Raw genomic sequence first — 21107 nt, 5'->3', positions numbered from 1 at the left:
TGTCTGGATTTATTTGGCATTTTTATTTTCTAAGGAAGGAAAGTCATAGCAAAGGAAAATACATATTAAGGATTTGAAGATAATTGCTATTTACTGAAAGCTCTACTCTAAAATAAATTTTAGTGACTCGTTTCTGTTTGCCAACTTTGGGACAATGATAACTATAGTGTCTCTAAAACGTTTCTAAGTAGCAATCATCCTCTATCCTGGCCTCTGAGAGGTGTTAACACTCACCCCCTAATTATAAGCCTTTTCTGTGTTATTACTACCTCACCATTCAATCTGTAAACTAAATAGTAGTTTTGAGGAAATAAAAATAGATGTTAGGTGGTATGTTTTCCCAAATTTTGGTTACAGTGGATAAGAACTACAAAGAATTTCTAGATATAATAAACTTCTTTAACTTGAAAAAATAAAACTTCATTTAATTGCATTTTGACCAGCAAACTCTTTAGGCTTTCTGCCAGAATACTGTTTTCAGGATTTATTCTAGAGTAGCACTGTCCAATAGAAATGTAATACATGCTACTTTTGTTATTTTAAAGATTTCTAATAGCCACATTTAAAAAGTGTTTTTTTAAAAAGCAAGTGAAATTATCTAATCATATATTCTATTGTAACAAATATATCCAAAACATTATCACAGCAGCATATTCATAATCAACATAAAAATATTAAGCAGATGTTTTACATTCTTCCTTTTGCACAAAGTTTCCAGAATCCAGTATGTATGTTATACTTCAAGTAAATCTCAATCTAGACCAGCCAGATGTGAAGTGTTCAACAGCCACATGCAATCAATGGCTCTTGTACATTCTAGATTTCCAATAATATGAAGCTTTTCAGCCTAACAGGCCACACACTTTAAGATCTTCCTGTGTAACATCCTCTACGATAGGCTTTACTGTTAGGATTATAGCGCTAAACATTTAAATGAATGTATTTCACTTCCTCTCTCCACTCCTGGGACCCACTTACCTACTGCCCTGATGTCTTTTTGTTAAGAGTATAAGAACCTCCAAATCACCTATTCTTTTCAGCTTTTTCCAAGCAAGATCTAAGGCATACTCTAATCTGAGCATCTTCTAACAAAGCAGAAAACCAGGAAGTGCAGCAAGGCTATTCTCTCTCTGTTTCCATAAATAGATACATCTAACACAGGCCTAATGTATGGTGACAATGATAAACACAAGGGCAATTTTTTTTTTGTTTACAATGAAGACAGGAAATTTTATATAATGAAGTAATACACCCTTCCTCAATGAGAAATACAATTTTACTCTTTGCCCCACTCCCCACTCCCCGCTCCTCCCAGGAGAAACCTTGGGATATTCTGTTCTTTTTCTGGAACAGAACCCAGTGTTTCATTTCATAGGAATTCTATGCCCAGAGGAAGAACAGAATGTTGGAATCAAAATTTAATGAATTCAACTTGGAGTCTAAGTTTGCCTCAAATGTGGAAACATAAACACACGCAATAATATCTCAAACCATAAAACACATTCTGGATTCTCCGTTGGCATGGCTGCCTAGAGGATCACACTTGATGGGTATCTGCACACAATTTGTTCTTAGTTACAGGGGGAAAATGAAACTAAGCACATGCGAGGTTTTCTGAGTCTCTCCATCATAATAAGACCTGATTATTATGTCTCCGATGACGCTGTAATTACAGACAGATGGATGGGTGAACAGGTTTTCTGGTGTTGACCCAACCTGTTCCCTAAAGTAGAAAAGGCAATTTTTGTAGTCCTCAGTGAGGAACCCACTAAACAAATAAAACTTAAAACTATGTCCATATCTTGTGAAAAGGTCTAACACAAAAGTCAAAAAAAAAACTGTTTCACTCCCATGCAAAAACATAACAGATGAAAATCAGAACACCGTAGGTTCCCTTAAAAAACAGTTTGGGGCTGTACTTGTCACCAACTTTAATGAAGCGAAGATACAATTGACAATAATGTGCTTTCTCCGGCTACAAAATAACTTTATTCAGTGTCTCTGGCCTATAACTCTACCCCTAACACAGAATTCTAACTTCTAAGCTTTTTGAACGAAATATTCTCAGGATGAATTTTACGTTCGTTCTACTTTCATTTTAACTTGTCTCGGTTGATAATATTTTATCCCAACAAGACAAGGAGACAGACCAACGCTCTCAAGAACCCACACGTTCTTGAGAGCGTGGATCACTTAGGCTGGTTTAGAATAGGGGTGCGCTAAACACCCGTCCATAAACAGACACGGTGTTCAAACCCAGGAGAGAGGAACACCGCGTCCACTGGTGTAGTATTTCAAAGCACGTTGCAAAGGGCCTGCAAATCCAACGGCAGTCATTAGGACTTCTCGCTCAGTGGAGTAATTTGTTTAAGAAATTCCTCAGTGCGTGGCGGAGTTTACCTCCCATTTGCTATCTCGGCTGCGCCCGCGCTGGTGGGCACAGAGAGTAAAGGCACGGGCAATAACCCTTCGGGCAGCTTCTTGCTCAGCCTTAATCCCAGAGAAGCACACGCCACGGACACACGCCACAGAAGCGCGGCAGCTGCACGTTCTCCCGGCCGCGGAGACTTAAGAACACAATTACTGTGCTGGCAGCACCCCCGCGGTTGTAAAGTGCGGTGCGAGGGGCAAGCTCAGCTCCACCATATACCTGCTCGTGTTACAGGCTCTGGAATCACAGTATTCTCACATGACACGTTACTACCAATAACAGATTCCGCCTCCCTTAAAAAAAAAAAAAAAAAACGGGGTGGGGGGAGCGCTACATATTTGTCCTGCTTTTGTCTAAAAACCAGAACCCAAGTACTAACTACTTTTCATTCCTTTCAACCTTCAACGGAAGCAATTCAATCAACCAACTGCGGCTCCACCCAGAGAGCGTCTATACTTACTTTTCTTACAGCTTTGAGTGACGCACTACGAAACGACGGGGGGCGGGAGGTGGGGGGGAAGGAGCCCTCTCGAGCAGGGCGTCTTCCGCTCTGTAAACTTGGCAAAAAGGCAAACTGGACTGGAATACAGCACTCTCCATATAAGGAAGCTGAGCTAAACATGCCATGCGTAATTTATGGGTAGCAGACAGAGAATTAACCTTTGCGTGCACATATTTGGCCCAGATGCAAACCGGGCTGGATGGCAGCCCCGGAGATAAAGATGGGAGATCTCTTGGGAGAAACAGGGGCTCCCACCGGACCGGCTCGCATCTCCCCCCGCGACGAAGGTCATCAAGTTGTAAGTACACTCGCACGCACCTGTTTATCCTCCCCACCCCTTCCTTTCTCTCTCTTTCCAGGCTGCCAAGTTGGAAGCTGGCTGCGCTCTGACAGTGTCCGCAGAGCCCGGGGACCGGGCTGCAGCAGCCGGGCTGCGGCCGCGACGTCCCGCTCCCCCTGCAGCCCTGGATGGTGCGATCGGGGACTAGCGGCCGCGGGGAGCCGCAGCCCGGGGCCCCCCTCACTCCCTCCTCCAGCCGCGAGCAGCCGCGCCGGCGCGCAGACAATGCCGCGCGGCCGAGCGGGCGGCGCGGGCAGACGGGGACCGGGGACCGGGAAACTTACCTCTCACATGTTTTTTCAGAGGCGGCCCGACTGCCGACCCAGTGCCCAAGGCATTGTGGGAGCCCCGATGGCGAGCAGCCCGCGATTTAAAATTGAACTTGTCAGCGCCCGGTCACGGGAGCATTGTGAGCGCCACAACTCATTCAGCTGCAGTGAAAAGACTGTTGCTGCTCGCGGTGCAGCCTCTTATCGCCGAGCTCTGGTTTCCGCTGCTGCTGCGCGGCCCCTCCCCCGCCGGCCCAGCCCCGCCAGGAAGCCCGGGGCGGGCTCGCCGAGCCCCGGAACGCGCGCGGCGCCCGCGGAGCGCTCGGAAACTTTCCGCCGCCCGCGCGCTCGCCCCCCGGCCGCTCGGGAGCCCCTGCACCCAGCGGAGTCCGCGGGGGGCGGTGATGGCCGCTCGCGAGTGGGCGCGGAAAGCAAAAGGAAACCCGAGCCGGCGCTGGCGAGGTGCATCCCCGCAGCCACCCCGTGGTATCTTCCATCTTATACGTTCCACGTTACCACCTCCCGGCGAGGGGGCCAGCGGGACGCGCTCCCACGACTTTCGGCTCCCTCCGACTAGGGGGGCAGACGATTGCCTTCGTTTTGTACAAAGGCCCGTGGATGAGCTTTGTAAGGAATCCTGCAAGGTTAGGCTGAAGGTGAGAAGCCGAGGCAGGCAAAACACTAGGATCTGGTGGGGCTGCCGCCCAAAAAATGCACCCCACGGTTTTTGAGCTTGGATGGCTCACAGGCGGGAAAGAAACGTCTGCAAGACCGACCCGCCAGTGTGTATCTTTCTCAAGCCACGGGGTGGGTGTCCACAGTTTTGGAATTCCTTAGTCAAAGGAATTGTCACACAAGCACAAACACAGACCAGCTTCCCATCTCGTTCGTAAATATTTGGAATGTAAAATCCCCTTCCTTGCCCGCTCTGAGTTATTTGATTTATAGAAAACAGAGTCCCCAACGGCCCCCTCGACACACACACACACACACACACTCTTAAAATAAAATACCATTTTCTGAAATACTGGAATATTCCAAGGCAAATAAGTCATAATATTGTTGGAGCAAAAGACACCTCCGCCCCAAATCATAATTCACTGGGTGTTACAAGATACAACTTGGCTTCACTTTGAATGGAAAGAATCCTGGACTAACGTGATATGATAAAGTTTTGGAGATTTGGGAGTAGAATTTTCTTTGGATATAAGGAATGTTGATAGTTTATTCAATGATTTTAATTAAAAGCATTTGTTTCATATTTGGACACAATTTGGAACAAGATGCTAGATACACTTCCCTGTTCTTTCTACAACTTGGTTGTGTTGCAAAGGGTGGGGCCAGCTTCAGAAGGAGAAGGAAAGCGTCCTGAACTGAGCTCAAATACAGAAATGCTTCCAGAGGCTTTGGAAACAAACTTGAGTTCTTGACCCTTGGCTAGACCCACAAAACACCAAGTTAACACCGCGTACTGCTCCACTCCAGAACAAATTAATTAATTAAATGGTGCCACTCTCAGTGTTAATTATTAAAAACTGTTCAAGTGTACACACAGTTGAAGCAAATTCAAAGGACATGGACGGGCATTCCCTACCTGTCAGTTAACAGCTATGAGGACTTCCTTCTAATTCAGCACTCACTTCAACAGCTAGAATGCCTGTTGTGCCGGAGATGCAAGAATGGATAAGACAGGATCCTTACTCTCAAGGAGAGTACCCTACTGAGGAAGAGACAAGCCAAATAATTCTTCCTGAGCAATAAATGCTAAGATGGTGAAGGCAAGCCCAAGGCGTCCTGAGGAGAGTGGGGGAAGGCTTCCTGGGGGCGTTATTTTAACGGGTACCTTGAAAGGTGTGTGGAAATTAGCAAAATGAAAAGGAAGTTGAGCCCCTGTCAAGAGGAGAAAAGAGCACACAGCAAATACAACAGACCTGCCAGTTGGTCTGTTAGAGGTGAGAGAAGGATCAGAAGAGGAGAGTGGCAGATAAGCCCAAAGTAGGTCTGTGTTTATCCAAGGAGTCTCAACTTTACTCTGAAAGGTGTGAAGAACTGCAAGAGTTGACACAGCAAGGAGATATGTGGAGTCTGGAAGTGTATTTCAGAAAGATCCTATGGCAACAGCTTGAAGGGGGACTGGAGCGTGGGGTAGCAGCCACGCTCTGGGAGTTGTCTGGATGGGTGTGGACAGACTGGAACGGTGACTCATGCAGGGAATGAGGAAGGGAGGAGCCTTAGGACACTTTCAAATCCCTGACTTAGCCCACTGAGTTGTTTGCTGCTTGCCTTTGAATTTCTTCCGTTTATTCCCCATGCTCCTGGACAGCAGACCCTGACTTCTGAGCTGAGCCACCTGTGCATCTGCTAGCAGGTTGGTGCCCCCACTGGTTTCCATGTTTCTCTCCTCCTAACGTCCAGTAAACAGCCGAGGGCTAGCCCACTTGTAGGGAATTATTTTCCATGGTTCTCTGACCCTGATGGAGTTCCACGTGAGTGCTTTGGTGTTTTTATTTTCTTGTGGGTTAGAAAATTTGGTATTTGAAACAGTGTGGAGAAAAGCAGGATTTTGAATCTGTGCATGGTGCAAGAGGGGAAATTATCCAAGAGGGGAAATTATCTTTCCACTTCACCCTGGAGGAGGGGAGAAGTTCTGGGAACAAAAGAGAAATTGAAACTGAGACAAGTGCTCTGCTCCATGGAACAGAATGCAAAGAAATGCAAGAAATACCCTTGAATGTGAGACACAAAATAAACATCCCAGTAAACAACAAAGAAGAGAAGAAAATTTTATTTTACATCCGAGAAAGGAAAAAGGGATGGCTAAGAGGACTCCTATAAAACAATGGTCAAACAAGGACTCAAAGATAAGTTAAAATAAATTATGATAAAAAACACTTCACTGTCACTGAATTAGCTTAATTTATCATTTATAATATTACATCATGATTAATGACATTTTAAATTTTGAAGCACTGTAGCAAACACCAGCTCCTATGTTAAAAATATTAACTCATGTTGCCAGCTTTCAACTACTAGAGGAGTTCTAACCACATTTCAAATTGTGGAAATTATTAAAAAATCATTATAGTAATAAAAAGTAAATAGTTCCTCATTTAGAATACCCACTGATATTCTCTCAGTGCCAGGGGAGAATGATGGTTGCTCTTACTTCTGTGAAGTGTCGTTCTATCGTCCACAGGATGATAGGTGAGTCTATCCATAAATATAAAGAAGAGCATTTGTGGGAAGAGAGGAAAATAATGGAAAACAATTTCAGATGACATAAAACTACATTTCCAAATAAAAGAGAACATGTTCACTGCAGGTTACTAAAATATTTCAGACCATTCAAGTCTTAATTATACCAGTTAATCCCAATAGAAATACAGTTAAGAAATATGGTTTTAAAAGATAATAACCAACTCCCTGATTTACCAATGAGGCAGGTAAAGAAGATGGGAGCATTTCTCTGTTTCCCTCAAACAGGGGTGATTAAAGCACCTGTGTAAGAGTGTGAGCATAGCTATACTGAACTGTGTCTTTCTTGTCCTGCATGCCACATTTCTAGCTCAATGAGCTCTCACCGCCTCCCTTTTCTGGCCTCTCCCCGCCACACATACACACACAAAATCATATAAATGAAAATATACCATGAAGGTATGCTTTTCAAAAATCGAAATATGAGTCACAAATCCTGATCTAGGAATGCTGTTTCTATTGTACTAGGATTACAATAACCCATTGCAAGACAGTGTCAAAACTGAGACCCAGATTCAGGTCCCTTGCTTTCTAGTCCATGTTAACGATAGATGGTTGAAGAGGGCAAGCTGCTGGAAGGCGTGAAGGGTTGGAAAGACGCTCATACAGAGAGTCCATTTTAACGGCGATGCAGTAAATGAATCTCTGTTAAATTTCACAGCCGGGAAGGAGGCACACCCTCTTTTGTAGCCTGGATTCAAACTTGTTCAGGAACAAACATACTCAATAGAATTACATGCATTTAGTCTACTTTCAAGGACCCTTGTATACTTTACACACCAAAGTAAGTTTTAAAAATTATACCCAGTATTTAAATATATATGTAATATATATTCTATTATATATGTGTGAATAGATAGTGCAGACAGTCCCCAACTTATGATGGTTCAACTTCAGAATTTTTCACTTTACCGTGGCACGAAAATCATATATATTCAGTGGAAATCATACTTTGAATTTTGAATTTGATCTTTTCTTGAGCTAGTGATATAAAGTGCGCTGCCGGAAGATCGTAGCGAGGCGATTTTTCCCAACTGTAGGCTACAGTAAAAGTTCTGAGCATGTGGAAGGCAAGCGAGGCTAAGCTATGATGTTTGGTAAGCTAAACGTATTAAATGCATTTTGACTTAAAATATTTTCAACTTACTATGGGTTTATTGGTGTATAACCCCATCCTAAGTCAAGGAACAAGTATAATATATGTACACACACAAACATATGCACACACACAATAGATTGTACATATATAGTATAGTATGTCCTACAAACCATTATACATATAATATATAAGCCACTTAATGTATAAATCACATAAATGTGAAAATATTAGATAAAAATCAGTGTGTCTTACAAGTTTATAAAGATTAAAACTGAGTTAAAACATTGATTTGATTATGCATTTCTCAATTAAGTGATTTTTGTTTAACAGCTGAATCTCAATCTTCAATGTAATCATTCTGGCATCTGAATAGAGAAATGGGAAACAAATAACATTTCAGAATTAAAAATTTAGAACCATGCAATGTCAGCATGGAGTGGAGCATTGGAGGCCATCTAGCCCTGTTCCCTGGATAGATAGGAGAACTTTCACTGTGTAAGCAACTTGGCCTGTGACAGAGCAGAGCTGGCATTCGTGTCTACTGCCTCTCTTAGGCCATTTGTTTTCCTGTTTGTCTTAAAGACTCTGGGCAACAAAAACCCTAATATAAGCACAATGGTTCCCCAACTTGAATAAGGAAAGGAAACACAGGGAAGATTTCCGTTACAGTTTGTCCTCCATTTCTTCCTGCTTTCCTTTTTTCTTACTGTATCCTTCCCATATTTCTCACCTGCCTTCCTTCCTTCTAGACAGAAGACACCTTTCACATGATGCCTCTACTCATTTCACAAGTGGTTAGTGAGCGTCCACCATGGTAAGTCCTATTCTGGGTACTGTGGTTACAGAAAAAAAGGCCCAGTCACTTTTCTCAAGGAATTTACTGTCTGCTAGGGGGAGGGTGTCAGGCACTAAACAAATAAAGAATAAGTCCAAAGAAAAAGATAAATACAGGAGGCAATTTGAGATCAAGGTAAGTGCCGCAAAGTAAAAGAAAGCAGGTTGAGGGGATGAGGGGGAGTTTGTGGTTGACCAGGGTGGTGAAGGGCCGAGGTGTCAGAGGCTGGCAGGGTCCTCGAGGACAGGAGGAACACCTGTGGGAGGACCATTCAGAGTAGTGGGAACCGCAGGTTAGAGCCCTGAATAGGAAACTCAGGCTAGAACTGGAAGTCCAATGGCGGATAAAAACCAGTAGGATACTTCAAGGAGCTTACAGTCAAGACAGAGAAACAATGAATCTTAAATCAATCACATTCAAAATGTATAGCTACAGTCTTGATAGTTTTGGTCAGTGGGGACCACTGACGTGCTTGCTTAGTCTCAGAACAAAATGTACCAAATGCTCCAAAAAGAGTGGCCCTGGTCAGAGGGCAAGGGGCCCCAAATGGCCGAAGATCTAGCAGAAGAAAGAGGTCTGACTGAAGACCCTTAGCTGTGAGACATGTAAGCTTGGGAGTCTTACATATCAGAGCTGCAGAGCATCCAGAAGACGATGGAGGATGTGAAATAGGTGATGTGTATAAATGTGAAATGTGTTTTTTCCCTGAAAGTCAACACAGTATAGAAAATCCGAAACTAAAGAAGGTAGAATATACTTCTAAAAATCGGCAGTGGTTCCAGTTCCCAGAGATAGTTACTGGTAACATCACAACCCTTCCAAGCATTTCTCAGCACAGTTTTACGTAACTGATACTGTACTATGTAGTTTGCCATTTTGTACTCTGCGATTCCCCCCTTGTACTCTCATAATATAACTTTATAAAATGAAAGGCACCCCCATGTCATTCATTATAATCTCACAGCTAATCAGGGGTCACATCTCCTGCCCCGCAGCGCAGCGTGTCACAGCCTACATCTCAGGTCCTGGGCTAACGTCTAATGTATAACATATTTCTAAACACCCCACCTGGGATACACACAGGTCTTCTAATAGGGGCTGTCATTAAGGAAAAGAAAACATACAATAGTGCTCTTTTAATAAATAGTAACAACATAAATATGAAACAGGTAGTCAGAAGGTCAAAGTGCACGTATTACTTAGACATGTTTGTAACATAAATTACATGTAGCTGTGTGAAACACTTTCTGCCATTTCATAAAATTGCGTATTGTGTGTGGCTTAGCCCAGAATCCCCTTGTAATCTTTTAAAAGTAGTATCTAATATGTCATATAGTATGAATGTGATAGTGTAACTATTTTATGTACTATACTCCAAACATTTCTATGTATTAACTCTGTTCCACGTAGAATGAAAGCAATTGGAAAAATACAGCCGTTGCCTTACTTGTTCCTAAATGCAAACAAATTTTTCAAATCACCAATATGAAGGTTGATTTTCCCCCCTAAACATGTACTATATCTATCTCTTCATTTCATTTTTGAAGTTCCTTTCTTTTGACTCCGTGATATCCCCCATCCTTTCTTTTCTCTGTTCATTCCATTGCATGGGATTTTTCTCTCTCTCTGAATCTTTTGTTGGCTCCTCTTCTTCCTTCTTACCTCTCTGTTTCCCAAAATTACCTTCAGACCTTGTCTCAAGAAATGCCCTAAAGGGACTTTTTCGATAAGAACAACTGGTGTCACATTAATAAATGGTGGGAGCTTCATACATACACCTTTTTTCTCTTTTCCCCTCTTTGCCATGGCCAACAGTGGGGCAACTGAGCAGTACAGTCAGAAATTCATTCTAGCGTCTTAATGTGAGCTTCAGTGTGCTGGCTATTGCTCCTTAACTCACTTAACCCATATTTATTGAGCACTGACTACGGGCCAGGAGTTGTGCTTGGCACTGGTACTATAGAAATTATTCAGACTTCAAGGTGCTCGCAGCCTAGTTGGTGGAGACAGATGTGGGGGGCGGGGAGAAAAAAAAAGAACCTCACACGTTTGGAAAAGAGAGTAGTGAATGAAACAATTTAGTTAAATTCAGCAAACTCTGAGTGCTCGCATGTGCCGAGCAGATGGCAAGGGGGATCGGACTGGGCCAGGTCTTGCTCCGCACAGACCCCCAAACAGCTGGCAAACAGTAAAATTACCTGGCACACGTTAGGGCTTCATGGCAGAAAGAATGACACAGGAAAGGGGTGGCAGGCCATTAGACAGACAAGCAGCTTGATCATAGGAACACTTTAAACAAATCGTTGCCCTAGCAACCTGAGGAGAAAGTTTGTTTTTCTTATTTTTCACGCTGCCATTAGCCTCCTAAGTGTCAAGCCCAGTTCCCAGACCCTGGAGTTCCCAGACTGCAGATTTCCTGACCTTGCCTTCAGTGAGTCTTAGGCCGGCCTTGGAACTCGCCTCCTGCTTCCCCAGACCTTGGATAATAAATCCGCAAAGAGGTGATAGGAGATTATCTGATTAAAGTCATTTACACTAAGGCGAGAATGAGGCTTAATCCTTTAAAAGTGTTTGCTTTGACAAAGGATAGTTTGTTAACTACAATAAAGCACTAATTGGCTGTGAAAGGATCCCTCCTCCTGACCTCCCCAGAGTCCCCACCCCCAGTCCCTTCCCTTTCTGTGAAGGGAAGCTGGTGAGTTCTGAAATATCAGGGACTCTAACTACACATACTATTTCCTTGAACCCCCACAGGAGGCCTATGAGATGGTACATTTAAGACCATGTGACAAATGAAGAGACTGAAACTCGGACAGGTGCTCTTAAAGACATTTTGGATCAATGAAATTGAATTCCTGGGAGTGACACTCAAGTATCATTTTATTTATTTTTTTTGAAGATTCTCAGATGATTCCAATGTGCAGTGAAGGTTTCCTACCACTGAGCTGGAGTTTAAGTAATGAAATTACCTAAAATCAGTCAGTGGCAATCCACTGACCTGCTCCATTTCTCTCCCTTTGGCAAGTATGTTTGGCTGTATAGAAGCTGCACTGTCTGCAGGAAACTGTCTCAGAGTCAGGGATAGAGAGCTGAGGTGGTGGTGCACCTCTGCCGTGCACCTGGTTGGACACCGTGCTTCTCAGGCAACGGAAATACGTTTCCCTTTTTACCAGGTAAACGTCAGCAGCTTGTGAGCTTAAAAACAAATGAGACAAGCAATCAAGGCCACACAGAGGATACTCTTATTGCGCTCAGGTTGCTGTTTGCTTAAAATTCTTTACCCTGTGTTTTTCAAAGAAATTGTAAAGTAAAATAAAATAAAATGTGATCAAATCATCTTGAGGGGGAGAAAAGTAATAAATCGTGATCATGAATGCTCCTTGAGAATGACACTGTGGCCTCTGAGAGCCACAAGGGCCCTGGGGCACTTCCTTTTGTATTTATTTATATTAAATAGAGAATACATGTATGGTGTAGAATAGATATGCATACATGCATATATATTATATATACGACTTTGGTGATAAAAACTTTTTTGCAAATTTTAGTATATTATACAATAATCATTATATTATAATCAATATTATATAATCATTCAACAAATTAATATAGTTAAATTATAAATGCAAATAAATTAATAAGACCTTTCTCATTTGCATCTCATCTGCAGGTAGTGTTAGAAGTCTTTAATTTATGGTCTTTGTGAATGTGCCATCACTCCAAATAACCCTCCTGGCCACACCTGGGTGGATCCGAGTGGCCATTTTTCTGCCATAAGCTCAGCAATGAGCATCCACTGACAGGACCCGGTCCCACTAGCCTTCTCAGTGGTGAACGTATTTTCAGACAGTGTGGAACATTCTTTCCCCTTCTCAAAGTTTCCTGGGCATAGGTCATCACCAACGACTGCATTTTCACTCTGAGCCTTTTCACTACCCACTTTCCCATCCAGTTCTCAAAAAGTCCCTGAGCACCTGGCATATTTCTGGCTTTTCCTAGAACCTAAGGCTGTAGGGTGAGTGCAACTAGACCTCAAGCCTCTTGGAATGTACCATCCAGCAGGGACAACAGATATGAAACAGTAAATACTTACAATCAATTAAGTAATACAAATGTGCAAAGTGTAGAGAAAGAGAAAAACAAGTGTCAGCCAATGAATCTAAACTCAAAAGATCAACAATTATCATTATTTTTATGTTTTTTCTCATTGAATTCAAACATCTAGAAGTACAGCTTGGAGAAAGCCGTCATATGTCTACACTGATTTATAAAATAGAATGTGTAAGACAGAGTTCTATGACTAGTGGTGTGAAACAGCGACTTCATTTCTGTTAAGATGCAGGGTGTGCACCACACAGACCAGGAGCAAGGACTGAGCCTTCGTCTGACTGATTACGGCTGCGCTGGCTTTTGTGGATACATTTTGTGTGTGCGTTTGTGTGTCTGCTTTCATTCATCTCCTAGGTTTACTCTTTTAAGGTTTTGATTGCTACTGACAAAGCCAGCTTCTCTTTCATACTTTCAGAAAGTATAGCATGCCAGCTTTTGAATTAATGTATGAAAATCCAATAGGCCCTGGTCAGGTAGCTCCGTTGGTTAAAGCATTGTTCCAATACACCAAGGTTGCAGGTTTGATCCCTGGTTAGGGCACACACAAGAATCAACCAATGAATGAATAATTAAGTGGAACAACAAATCAATGTCTCTCTCTCTCCCACCCTTTCTCTCTCTCTGAAATCAATAAATACATTTTGAATATTTTTAAAAAAGCCAATGGTATTATCTTTTGTTTTGTCCAAGTTAAAGACTCTTAAAAAAAATGTTCCTGGATGCAAATGTTTTTTGCTGTTCCTGGATATAAAAGGTAATATGTGCTTATTTTAAATAATGTGTCAAGTGCCTTTAATAGGAGTTTATTAACTGCGTTCAGGTGCCATTATAAAGATGTTTGTACCTGATTACTTTAGAGTAGCAATAGAGCCGTAGTGTCTAACTCCAGCCCACAGGCTTCCTCCCATGCACAGTATAACTTCTTTCTACAGCTGCAGGACTCCCACGTTCCTGCAAAAGTACTTCCCTACCTGTCATTTAGTCTCTACAATTAAGTAAAGAAAAAGTTAACTGGATAATAGAGGCTGGCCACTCCGGGCGTCTCTTTTCATGAAGTCATTCTTCTCTAAAGATAGTCTAAATTACAGACTAAGTCGGAATATTTTTTCTACCTTGTGAAGACTATGAAGTCTGTTTATTCTTACACAGTCTGGTAGATAGGTCTTGGGAAAAGCTGTAAATATATTTGTTAGGATCCCTAAATACTGAAAACTCTACACAGACCTGGGTGGCATCAACTTTGTTAGATTAGATTTGAACTTGCGGAAAAGAGCAGGCTTGGCATTAAATATCCAATTTATATGAGGTAGCCACATCAGTTATAAGGAAAAGGCAGCCCATGGATGATACTGGGCACAGCTTTGGATATATTCCTTGCCATAATAAAAGAAGAAGCCAACTCAAGTAAATCTGTTTCATTTATGACTAAATTACCAGGTGACTAAGGGAGAACGCTGTCTGCTTTGGAGTTACTGACAGCAGGCACATACTTGCTAAGTATGACACACAGGCCAGTCTCCATAAGTAACAGTCAGGGCTGCTGCAAGCCTGGTCTTCTGCACACGTTGTTGACTGCCCTTGGCAATGGAACAAACCCACCTCCCTTGGTCTGTGTATGCACCACACTTTTGAGAAGAATCAGGTTAAAAAACAAGGGGGTGTTGTTTCAAAGGCTGCTGTTTTGCCCTTGGCCTTAATTCCTGTGAAAGAAAAACAGTCTTTGGAGTCTGTTATTAGGCACGGGATTCTGGACAGTCTCTAGTCTCAGCTTCCTGAAAGACTTACAGTGCGTACCGTGAACACTGTGAGGATGAAAGCCGTCATGGAAGTGAACCTAACGTAGGTCAGGCCTTTGCGAAAGGGTCGCTGTTTCTGTTATTTAAAATAGACAATAACTATGAATTTAAAACCTAAAATATTGAAAAGAATAAAGTCATATTAAACTTCAGGTATCTTCTAAATATAAGGATTAAAACTTAATTACAACTTGAAGAAATTTACAGCTACCCTTTGCAAGATAAGAAGCTGATCCTCTTACAGATTTTTTAATAGATAGGTAGGGTGTAATTAAAAGGGAATCCATGATGTTCTCTGGAATGAGAAGCAGGCACTTCAGAAACATCAGTCTTAATTGGTTAGCGCAGAGCTTTCTTTTGTTCAACTCCCCTCCCCCCACCCGCTTGACAAGGCAAAACATGAGAGGGGACAAGCCAAGCCAAGCAAAAAGCATCTACCACTTTCAAGAAGAGTATATTGATGCACAGTTGCATGGAAACTTCTTCCTTTAGAGCCATATATGATTTCTTTTTTACTTGGTAAGAACTGTTGCCGTAGGATAAAAATACAGTTGTCTACTTGTTTTTTTTAAGTAACACAGTCAAGAGATCCTTCCAAGCATAGCTTTTTCCTCCCAGCTTTTACTTTTACCTCGCTGAAAAATGTGTCTCTCAACTTCATCAGAACAAACATGCTCAGAACTCGAAGGGAGAAAAGAATGATAATGTGTTGCTAAGTATGACTTAGTAACAAAAGCTTGGCCCACAGGAATGATGGCATCATCCGCAGAAAGAGGAATATTTAATTTACACTTGTGAAAGAGATTCTTTTCCAACCAGAGGAACAAAGCCAAATAAGGCAGGAGGAGAGGCGGACTGGCCCTGGAGAAGCATCCTTAGCATCCAGTTCTGGAGAGTGATCATCAAGTTAACTAAATAGAGTCACACACGTCTCAAGGCCATATGCTCTTTCTATGCTCCCCTCCTACATTAACAAATGGCACTACTCTTATGACAGAAAACCTGCTACTCTCCTACTTTCAATAGATATGCTACTTGGTTAATCTGTCTCCCTAAGGTAAGCAGCAAGTCAGGGAGTGGCTTCATGTTTTAGGAGTGTTCTCTTATATTCACACATTGCAGATTTTCACACGTTTATTCTCTCACACACATACCCTTGGAAACCACACAGCATCTCACACTTTGCAGTAATCCTGCAATATGGTGGATCATCATATTTACATGATAAGATAAAATGCACTGCTTAAAGAGCATATACGTCGTCTGTACACCTCCATGTTTCCCGATACCAATGGCACATGGTTTCCTACCTGGGCATTGCCAGGAGCACTCAGACATTAGCCTCTGGCTCCTGCAGTATGCTGTCTGCCTGCCTTGGGGAAGTTTCAGTTGTGTTCCCCCACGCTCCACCCATTGGCATCCTTCTAGCACACGCCGTCCAAGGCCACAGTAGGGTTTTTCATTGTCATCTCTTAACCAGAAATAGAAGCCATGCTCGTTGTCATTAACTTTTCGTTCACTTCTATAAATATTCTTTCTTATTTTTTATTTTGTACTTTTAAAGAACTTTACATTTTAGTTTTCAATTACAGTTACAGTCAATATTATTCTGTACTAGTTTTGGGTGTACATTATAGTGGTTAGACAGCCATACTCTACTAAGTGCTCCCCCTGATATTTCCTGTGCCCACTGGGCAGCATGCGCAGTTACTGCAATGTTATTGACTCTGTCCCCTACGCTGTGCTCTGTACCCCCTGGCCATTTCGTAACTATCCCTTCCTCTCTTTGTCGTTAGCTTCTTCAGTATTGGGGGGGGCATTTGTTCTTGGGGTTCTTAATGAATAGATGTTGACCCTGTTTAAATAATAATAATAATAATATAGAATATTCCCTTCTCAGTAAGCTGTTGCATTCCTTTTCGAAATCACACTCAACCTGCCAGCTCCCCCCAAAAACTGTATGCAACTGATTCTGGGGTTTAAAAGGTAATAATTGGGTCATTTAGATCTACAGAGATAATAGAAATACATCAGAGCAAATTTATAATTACTGTGGAAAATGCAGAGTAAGTTACTACTACTTAGAAGTGAAACAGGTTGATGTTGCACGGGTCTCTATTGTCATTGGCACTGAGACAAGGGAACACCTATTGTCACTGGAGACCGAAAAATAGCCTTTCTCTATTCTTTTCTGCTTCATAGCCATGCAAAAGTGAATGTGCCTAATGACCCCATTACCAGACATCACTGTACCTGTTTTCAATGGCCATAACAGTGTCAATTATTCCATAGTAAAATAGCTGAAAATTTTTAAGTTGGCAAATTTAAATAATATTTGAGCCCTTTTCACTTTTATCAGACTTACAGCTGTTATGGAAATGAAAAGGCAGGAAAATGCAGTTAACCTTTGAAGGTAAATGCAGCTTAGCTGAAACTTCTCTAAATATAATAATTTATTTCCGAAGAAAGCTTTTGACCTAAGAAGTCATTCCTGCTTGCCTTCAAACAACAGTTTCTCCTGGCCTGTGTTAAACACAGATAATGAATGATTCATTCATTGCCTTCCTCTCCCTAGTTCACGCGTGTGCATGTACTTGCAAATATTTGCTCACAATGTACAACTCCTTTTCTTGGCCCACAACCTTGGTGACCTAGTCCTTTGTCACCTCCCTAGCTTCATCTCCCCCCACCCTCTAAGACTTGTACTCCCCCTTTCTGCTTCTCAAATATGCCAGCCTCTATCCTGCCTCTGCTCTTCCCATCACTCCTGCCGGGCCACTCTTCACTGAGTTCTCTGCATGGCGCTCCAACCTTCTTGTCGTTCAGGTCTTAGCTTAACTATTTCGCTTTTGAGAGGCCAGCCCTGGAGGCCAGCTTGGTAAACCTGTTTTCCTCCTCTGTCTCTCTATCCTTTGACTTTGCCGAATCTTCTTCGCGTGGCTATCATCACCTGAAACTTCCTTTTTAAACATTTACTTGTTTACCGGTTTGCTGATTGTCTCTCCCCAGTAACCTCAAGTTCAGCTCCTTGAGGGCATAAACTTGGTCTCGTCCATCACTGTCTTCCCTGTATCTAGATCAGTGCTCAAATGGATGATGCTTGATGTATATAAGTAAGTGAACAAACGCCTTTCAAAACGAAAACAGAGCCTTCTCACAAGAACTACAATCCTCTCTCACACCACCTACTTCCTGAGAAGAACCACAAAGTCAGACCTACCAAGTACCTCCTATGAAGACAATCGACTAGAGAAAAAATGGCTCAAAATAAATCTCATGTAGTATGAAAGTGTGTTCTCAGTTCTTTGAGAATTTTCTGAGGTTTTTGAAAATGGATTTCCCCAACTCTTTTCCACCTAATGACAATTTTGATGCTTCAACTTTAAAGTTGCTTTTTCCCAGGAAGCCTTGCGCCATCACTGCTCCTGAAAGTGTAACTGCTAATTATCCTTATGTCTCAGGCGACACTTTTTATTTTTCATATTATGGCTGAAAATCTGCTTCTTTTGATTTTTCATACCAGAGTATAAGACATCTGAGGCTGGGGCTGCACCATTTAATTTGTAGAGTCCTAGCCGTGTCTAAACTACAGCTTTGTCTGCCTTCCTTCCCAATAAATAAGTGGCAGAGGGAGAATAACTATATGATAAATGCCCAGCTTAGATGCTGGCACTCCCGGATCGGTTTTGTGACCGTTATCAAGCTATCTTTCACACTCTAAGCATTTTTCCTTTAAAATATTTTTTCAATTACAGTTGGCATTGAATGTTACTTTAGGTTAGTTTCAGGTGTAGAAGATAGTGGGTAGGCAATTGTATCACTTACAGGTGATTGTCCCCCCATAAGTCCAGTACCCACTGGGCACCATATGTAGTTATTACAATATTATTGACCATATTCCCCGTGCTGTACTTCGTTAAGCTTTTTTAAAAATCTGTAAAATAGAAATAATTTTATTTATTTCACAGGCTGGCTGTGGGTATGAAATTGGTTAATCACGGGAAGCACCTGACATAGATATTTTAAAATGTTACTAAAAACTAGTACTAAAAATGATATGCAATGGTGCTAAAAACTGATACTAAGAAATGTAATAGGAAGGCAGTTGCTATTAACATTGTCAGTATTATCATCGTGGTCGATTTTGTTACTTAGGGCCTAATGCTCTCAAGAACCAACTCATATTTATAACCTTAAACTTGATATGCTGGCACAAAAGAAACAGTTTCCCTAGAGTAGCTTTGTAATCCCCTTCAAGACCGAAAATAGAAGCAGGAAATAATTGCAAAACAATATGTGAACTATATGCACAACCATGAGGCCAGCACAGGCAGATGGTTAAGCAGGAAAGGGTTCGGAAAGGAGACTGCGCTTCCATCTGGCTGGAGGAAAGCAGTGCATCCTGGCTGGCAAAGGAAGGTGGGCACATGCGCTGCTGGGTGGGGCGGGCTGGGGCAGATAAGGGCAAGGGCAGCAGGGCAGCAATGCGGAGCGATTGCCACGCAGGCTTCTAAGAGACTAGCAGCAGCCACCGTGACCTCATCTTTTTTCAGCTCAGTGGAAGAGCCCTTACAGAAAAAAGGAGAACTTCTCGGTCTACTTGTTGTCTCCGAAGACCACTTTTTTGTTTCAGTTCCTTTCACTCCGTGTTAACAGAAATATCCCCAGCTGTCAACTGCACGGTCGTTTGGAGCCTCAACATGACCATGGCCTGCTCCAGGCGACCGTGCGACGTGGGTGTTATTTTCACTATGCCTATTTTCACTGTACTCGTGGCTCAGAAATGTTGAGCTCTTTATCTTAATCGCCATTTACTTGAGTACCTACTATGTTCCACGCATTATTCTAGGGACCGAGGACAGAGCATGAAAGAAACAGACCAAATCCCTACCCTCATGGAACTTACATTCTAGTGGGAGTAACAGACAATAAATAATTGAGTGAGGAAATAAAGGTGAAATTTTTATGTAGTGTTAAGTGCTGTTAAGAAAATTAGAATGGAGTAAAAGGATAGAGAGCAACTGGGTTAGACATTCTTACACCACAATGTGCAGCTGGTCATGGCAGACATCCCTGTGGAGGAACATCTGATCAGGGATTTAAACAAAGAAGAACCGTGTCACAGTAATACATGCGGGAAGAGCAAGCCAGGAGAGAAGGAAGAGCGTGTGTGAAGTCCCTGAGTCAGAAATGCGGTTACAATATCCTAGGGGCAAAATAAGGAGTAGAGCCAGAGCTGAGTGAATAAAGGGATGAGCAATAGGATATGAGAGGGGAGGTGTAGGTGGAGGCCAACACATAAAACCTATAGTGAGTTATGAGAATTTTATCCCAATTAAAATAGGAAGCCATTGAAGAACTTTGAGAAGGGAACCACATGATTTGACTTATAATTTAAAAGGCAATGCTGACAAGGATGCAAAAGGAGAAAAAGAGACACTTCAGAGGAGACTCCAACCAGAACAGAGCTGTCTAGAACAGAGACGGTAGTGTCTCAGGTGGTACTCCAGGTGGTAGAAGGCATGAGCCTGGTCAGCCTCGGGATATATTTTAAAACTTATGGATAAGTAGGATGTGGGTGAGGGAAAGAAAGGAATCAGTGATGCTCTTGACTTAGATAACTGGGTGTAAGACGATGCCAATTACTGAACAAAAAACAGTGGGGATGGAGCAGAGGAGGGAAGGCAGTGAGGAATTTTGTTGTGGACATGTTGACTTTGAGATGCTTGTCAATATCCAAATAAATAAATTTAATGATCTCTTTGAGGTATGAGTCTAGAAATTGGCAGAAAGTTAAGGTAATATGGATTTCTTTTTTAAATTTAAAGTTAATGGACAAGATATCCGGAGACAGAAGAGAAGTAACTTATCCAAGATCCACAGACAGAATGGAAATCGAAAATAAATCTTTTGACATAGGCCCATTTTCTCTTGCTACCACAAATGCTAACAGGTATTCAGGGTTATGATTACTAGAGTAGAATGTGGGAGAGTAGTGAGAATAGGAATATTCTAGGATCACTTCTCTAAAGGGGAATATGAGAGTGTGATTTTAAATTATATTATCTAAAAATTGGAATTTTTTCCAATACTTATGAACGATACAAACTCATGGTTGTTTCTTTCCTTATCTAATTATGTGATGATATATTCAGACTTAAAAAGAAATACCCTCTGCAATAATAAATGTATAAGATTGACCAGTACCGTAGATATCTATTTTCTTATATGAAATTGTCCGTTTTTGGAATGCCTAAGAAGGTAACTGACCTCAGACTACAGTAAATGTAGTTGGACAGAATTGAAATATAAAGATAGAAGCTCATCTAATAACTCAATCAGTTATTTCTAAATTGTATCATAATGGTTGAATTAGGACATATGAGGTTTGTTTAATAAAAATAGCTGGGGCAAGAAGCAATTAATGTTCATGGCTTAGAGAAAAAAAGATTAAAGTAAACCAATTTAAA

General features: G+C 41.9%; 2 protein-coding genes across 27 annotated transcripts in view; one reads left to right on the top strand and one right to left on the bottom strand.

Annotated features, from left to right (window-relative positions):
• Nucleotides 1-21107, bottom strand: part of MBNL1 (muscleblind like splicing regulator 1) — a 188249-nt gene that overhangs the window by 161416 nt on the left and 5726 nt on the right. For 19 of the 25 annotated variants that reach the window (XM_071220549.1, XM_053918017.2, XM_053918022.2 and 16 more), the window contains exon 1: nucleotides 3558-3721. The exons of 2 other annotated variants lie outside the window; for them this stretch is intronic. The gene's annotated coding sequence lies outside the window, so the exon portion shown is untranslated. Of the gene's footprint in view, nucleotides 1-2650; nucleotides 2725-2891; nucleotides 2989-3557; nucleotides 4187-21107 lie in introns of those variants that run through there. 4 more of the 25 variants (XM_053918031.2, XR_011650849.1, XM_053918021.2 and 1 more) reach the window with 4 other exon arrangements.
• LOC139440684 (uncharacterized) lies at nucleotides 3197-11668 on the top strand. 2 transcript variants are annotated; one of them, XR_011650850.1, is made up of 3 exons: nucleotides 3197-3231; nucleotides 8646-8710; nucleotides 11486-11668. XR_011650850.1 is itself a non-coding variant. In XM_071220558.1 (3 exons), exon 1 carries the CDS (start codon nucleotides 3625-3627, stop codon nucleotides 4117-4119), a length of 495 nt encoding a protein of 164 aa, XP_071076659.1. In that variant the 3' UTR covers nucleotides 4120-5910; nucleotides 8646-8710; nucleotides 11486-11668. The 2 variants fall into 2 exon arrangements, 1 of the variants encoding a protein (XP_071076659.1); XM_071220558.1 differs by lacking the exon at nucleotides 3197-3231 and adding an exon at nucleotides 3625-5910.

The sequence above is a fragment of the Desmodus rotundus genome, chromosome 2, assembly GCF_022682495.2.
Source record: "Desmodus rotundus isolate HL8 chromosome 2, HLdesRot8A.1, whole genome shotgun sequence".
NCBI classification, from domain to species: Eukaryota; Metazoa; Chordata; class Mammalia; order Chiroptera; family Phyllostomidae; genus Desmodus; species Desmodus rotundus.
Note: the sequence above shows the minus strand (reverse complement) of the source record. Positions and strands in the feature narration are given on the sequence as shown.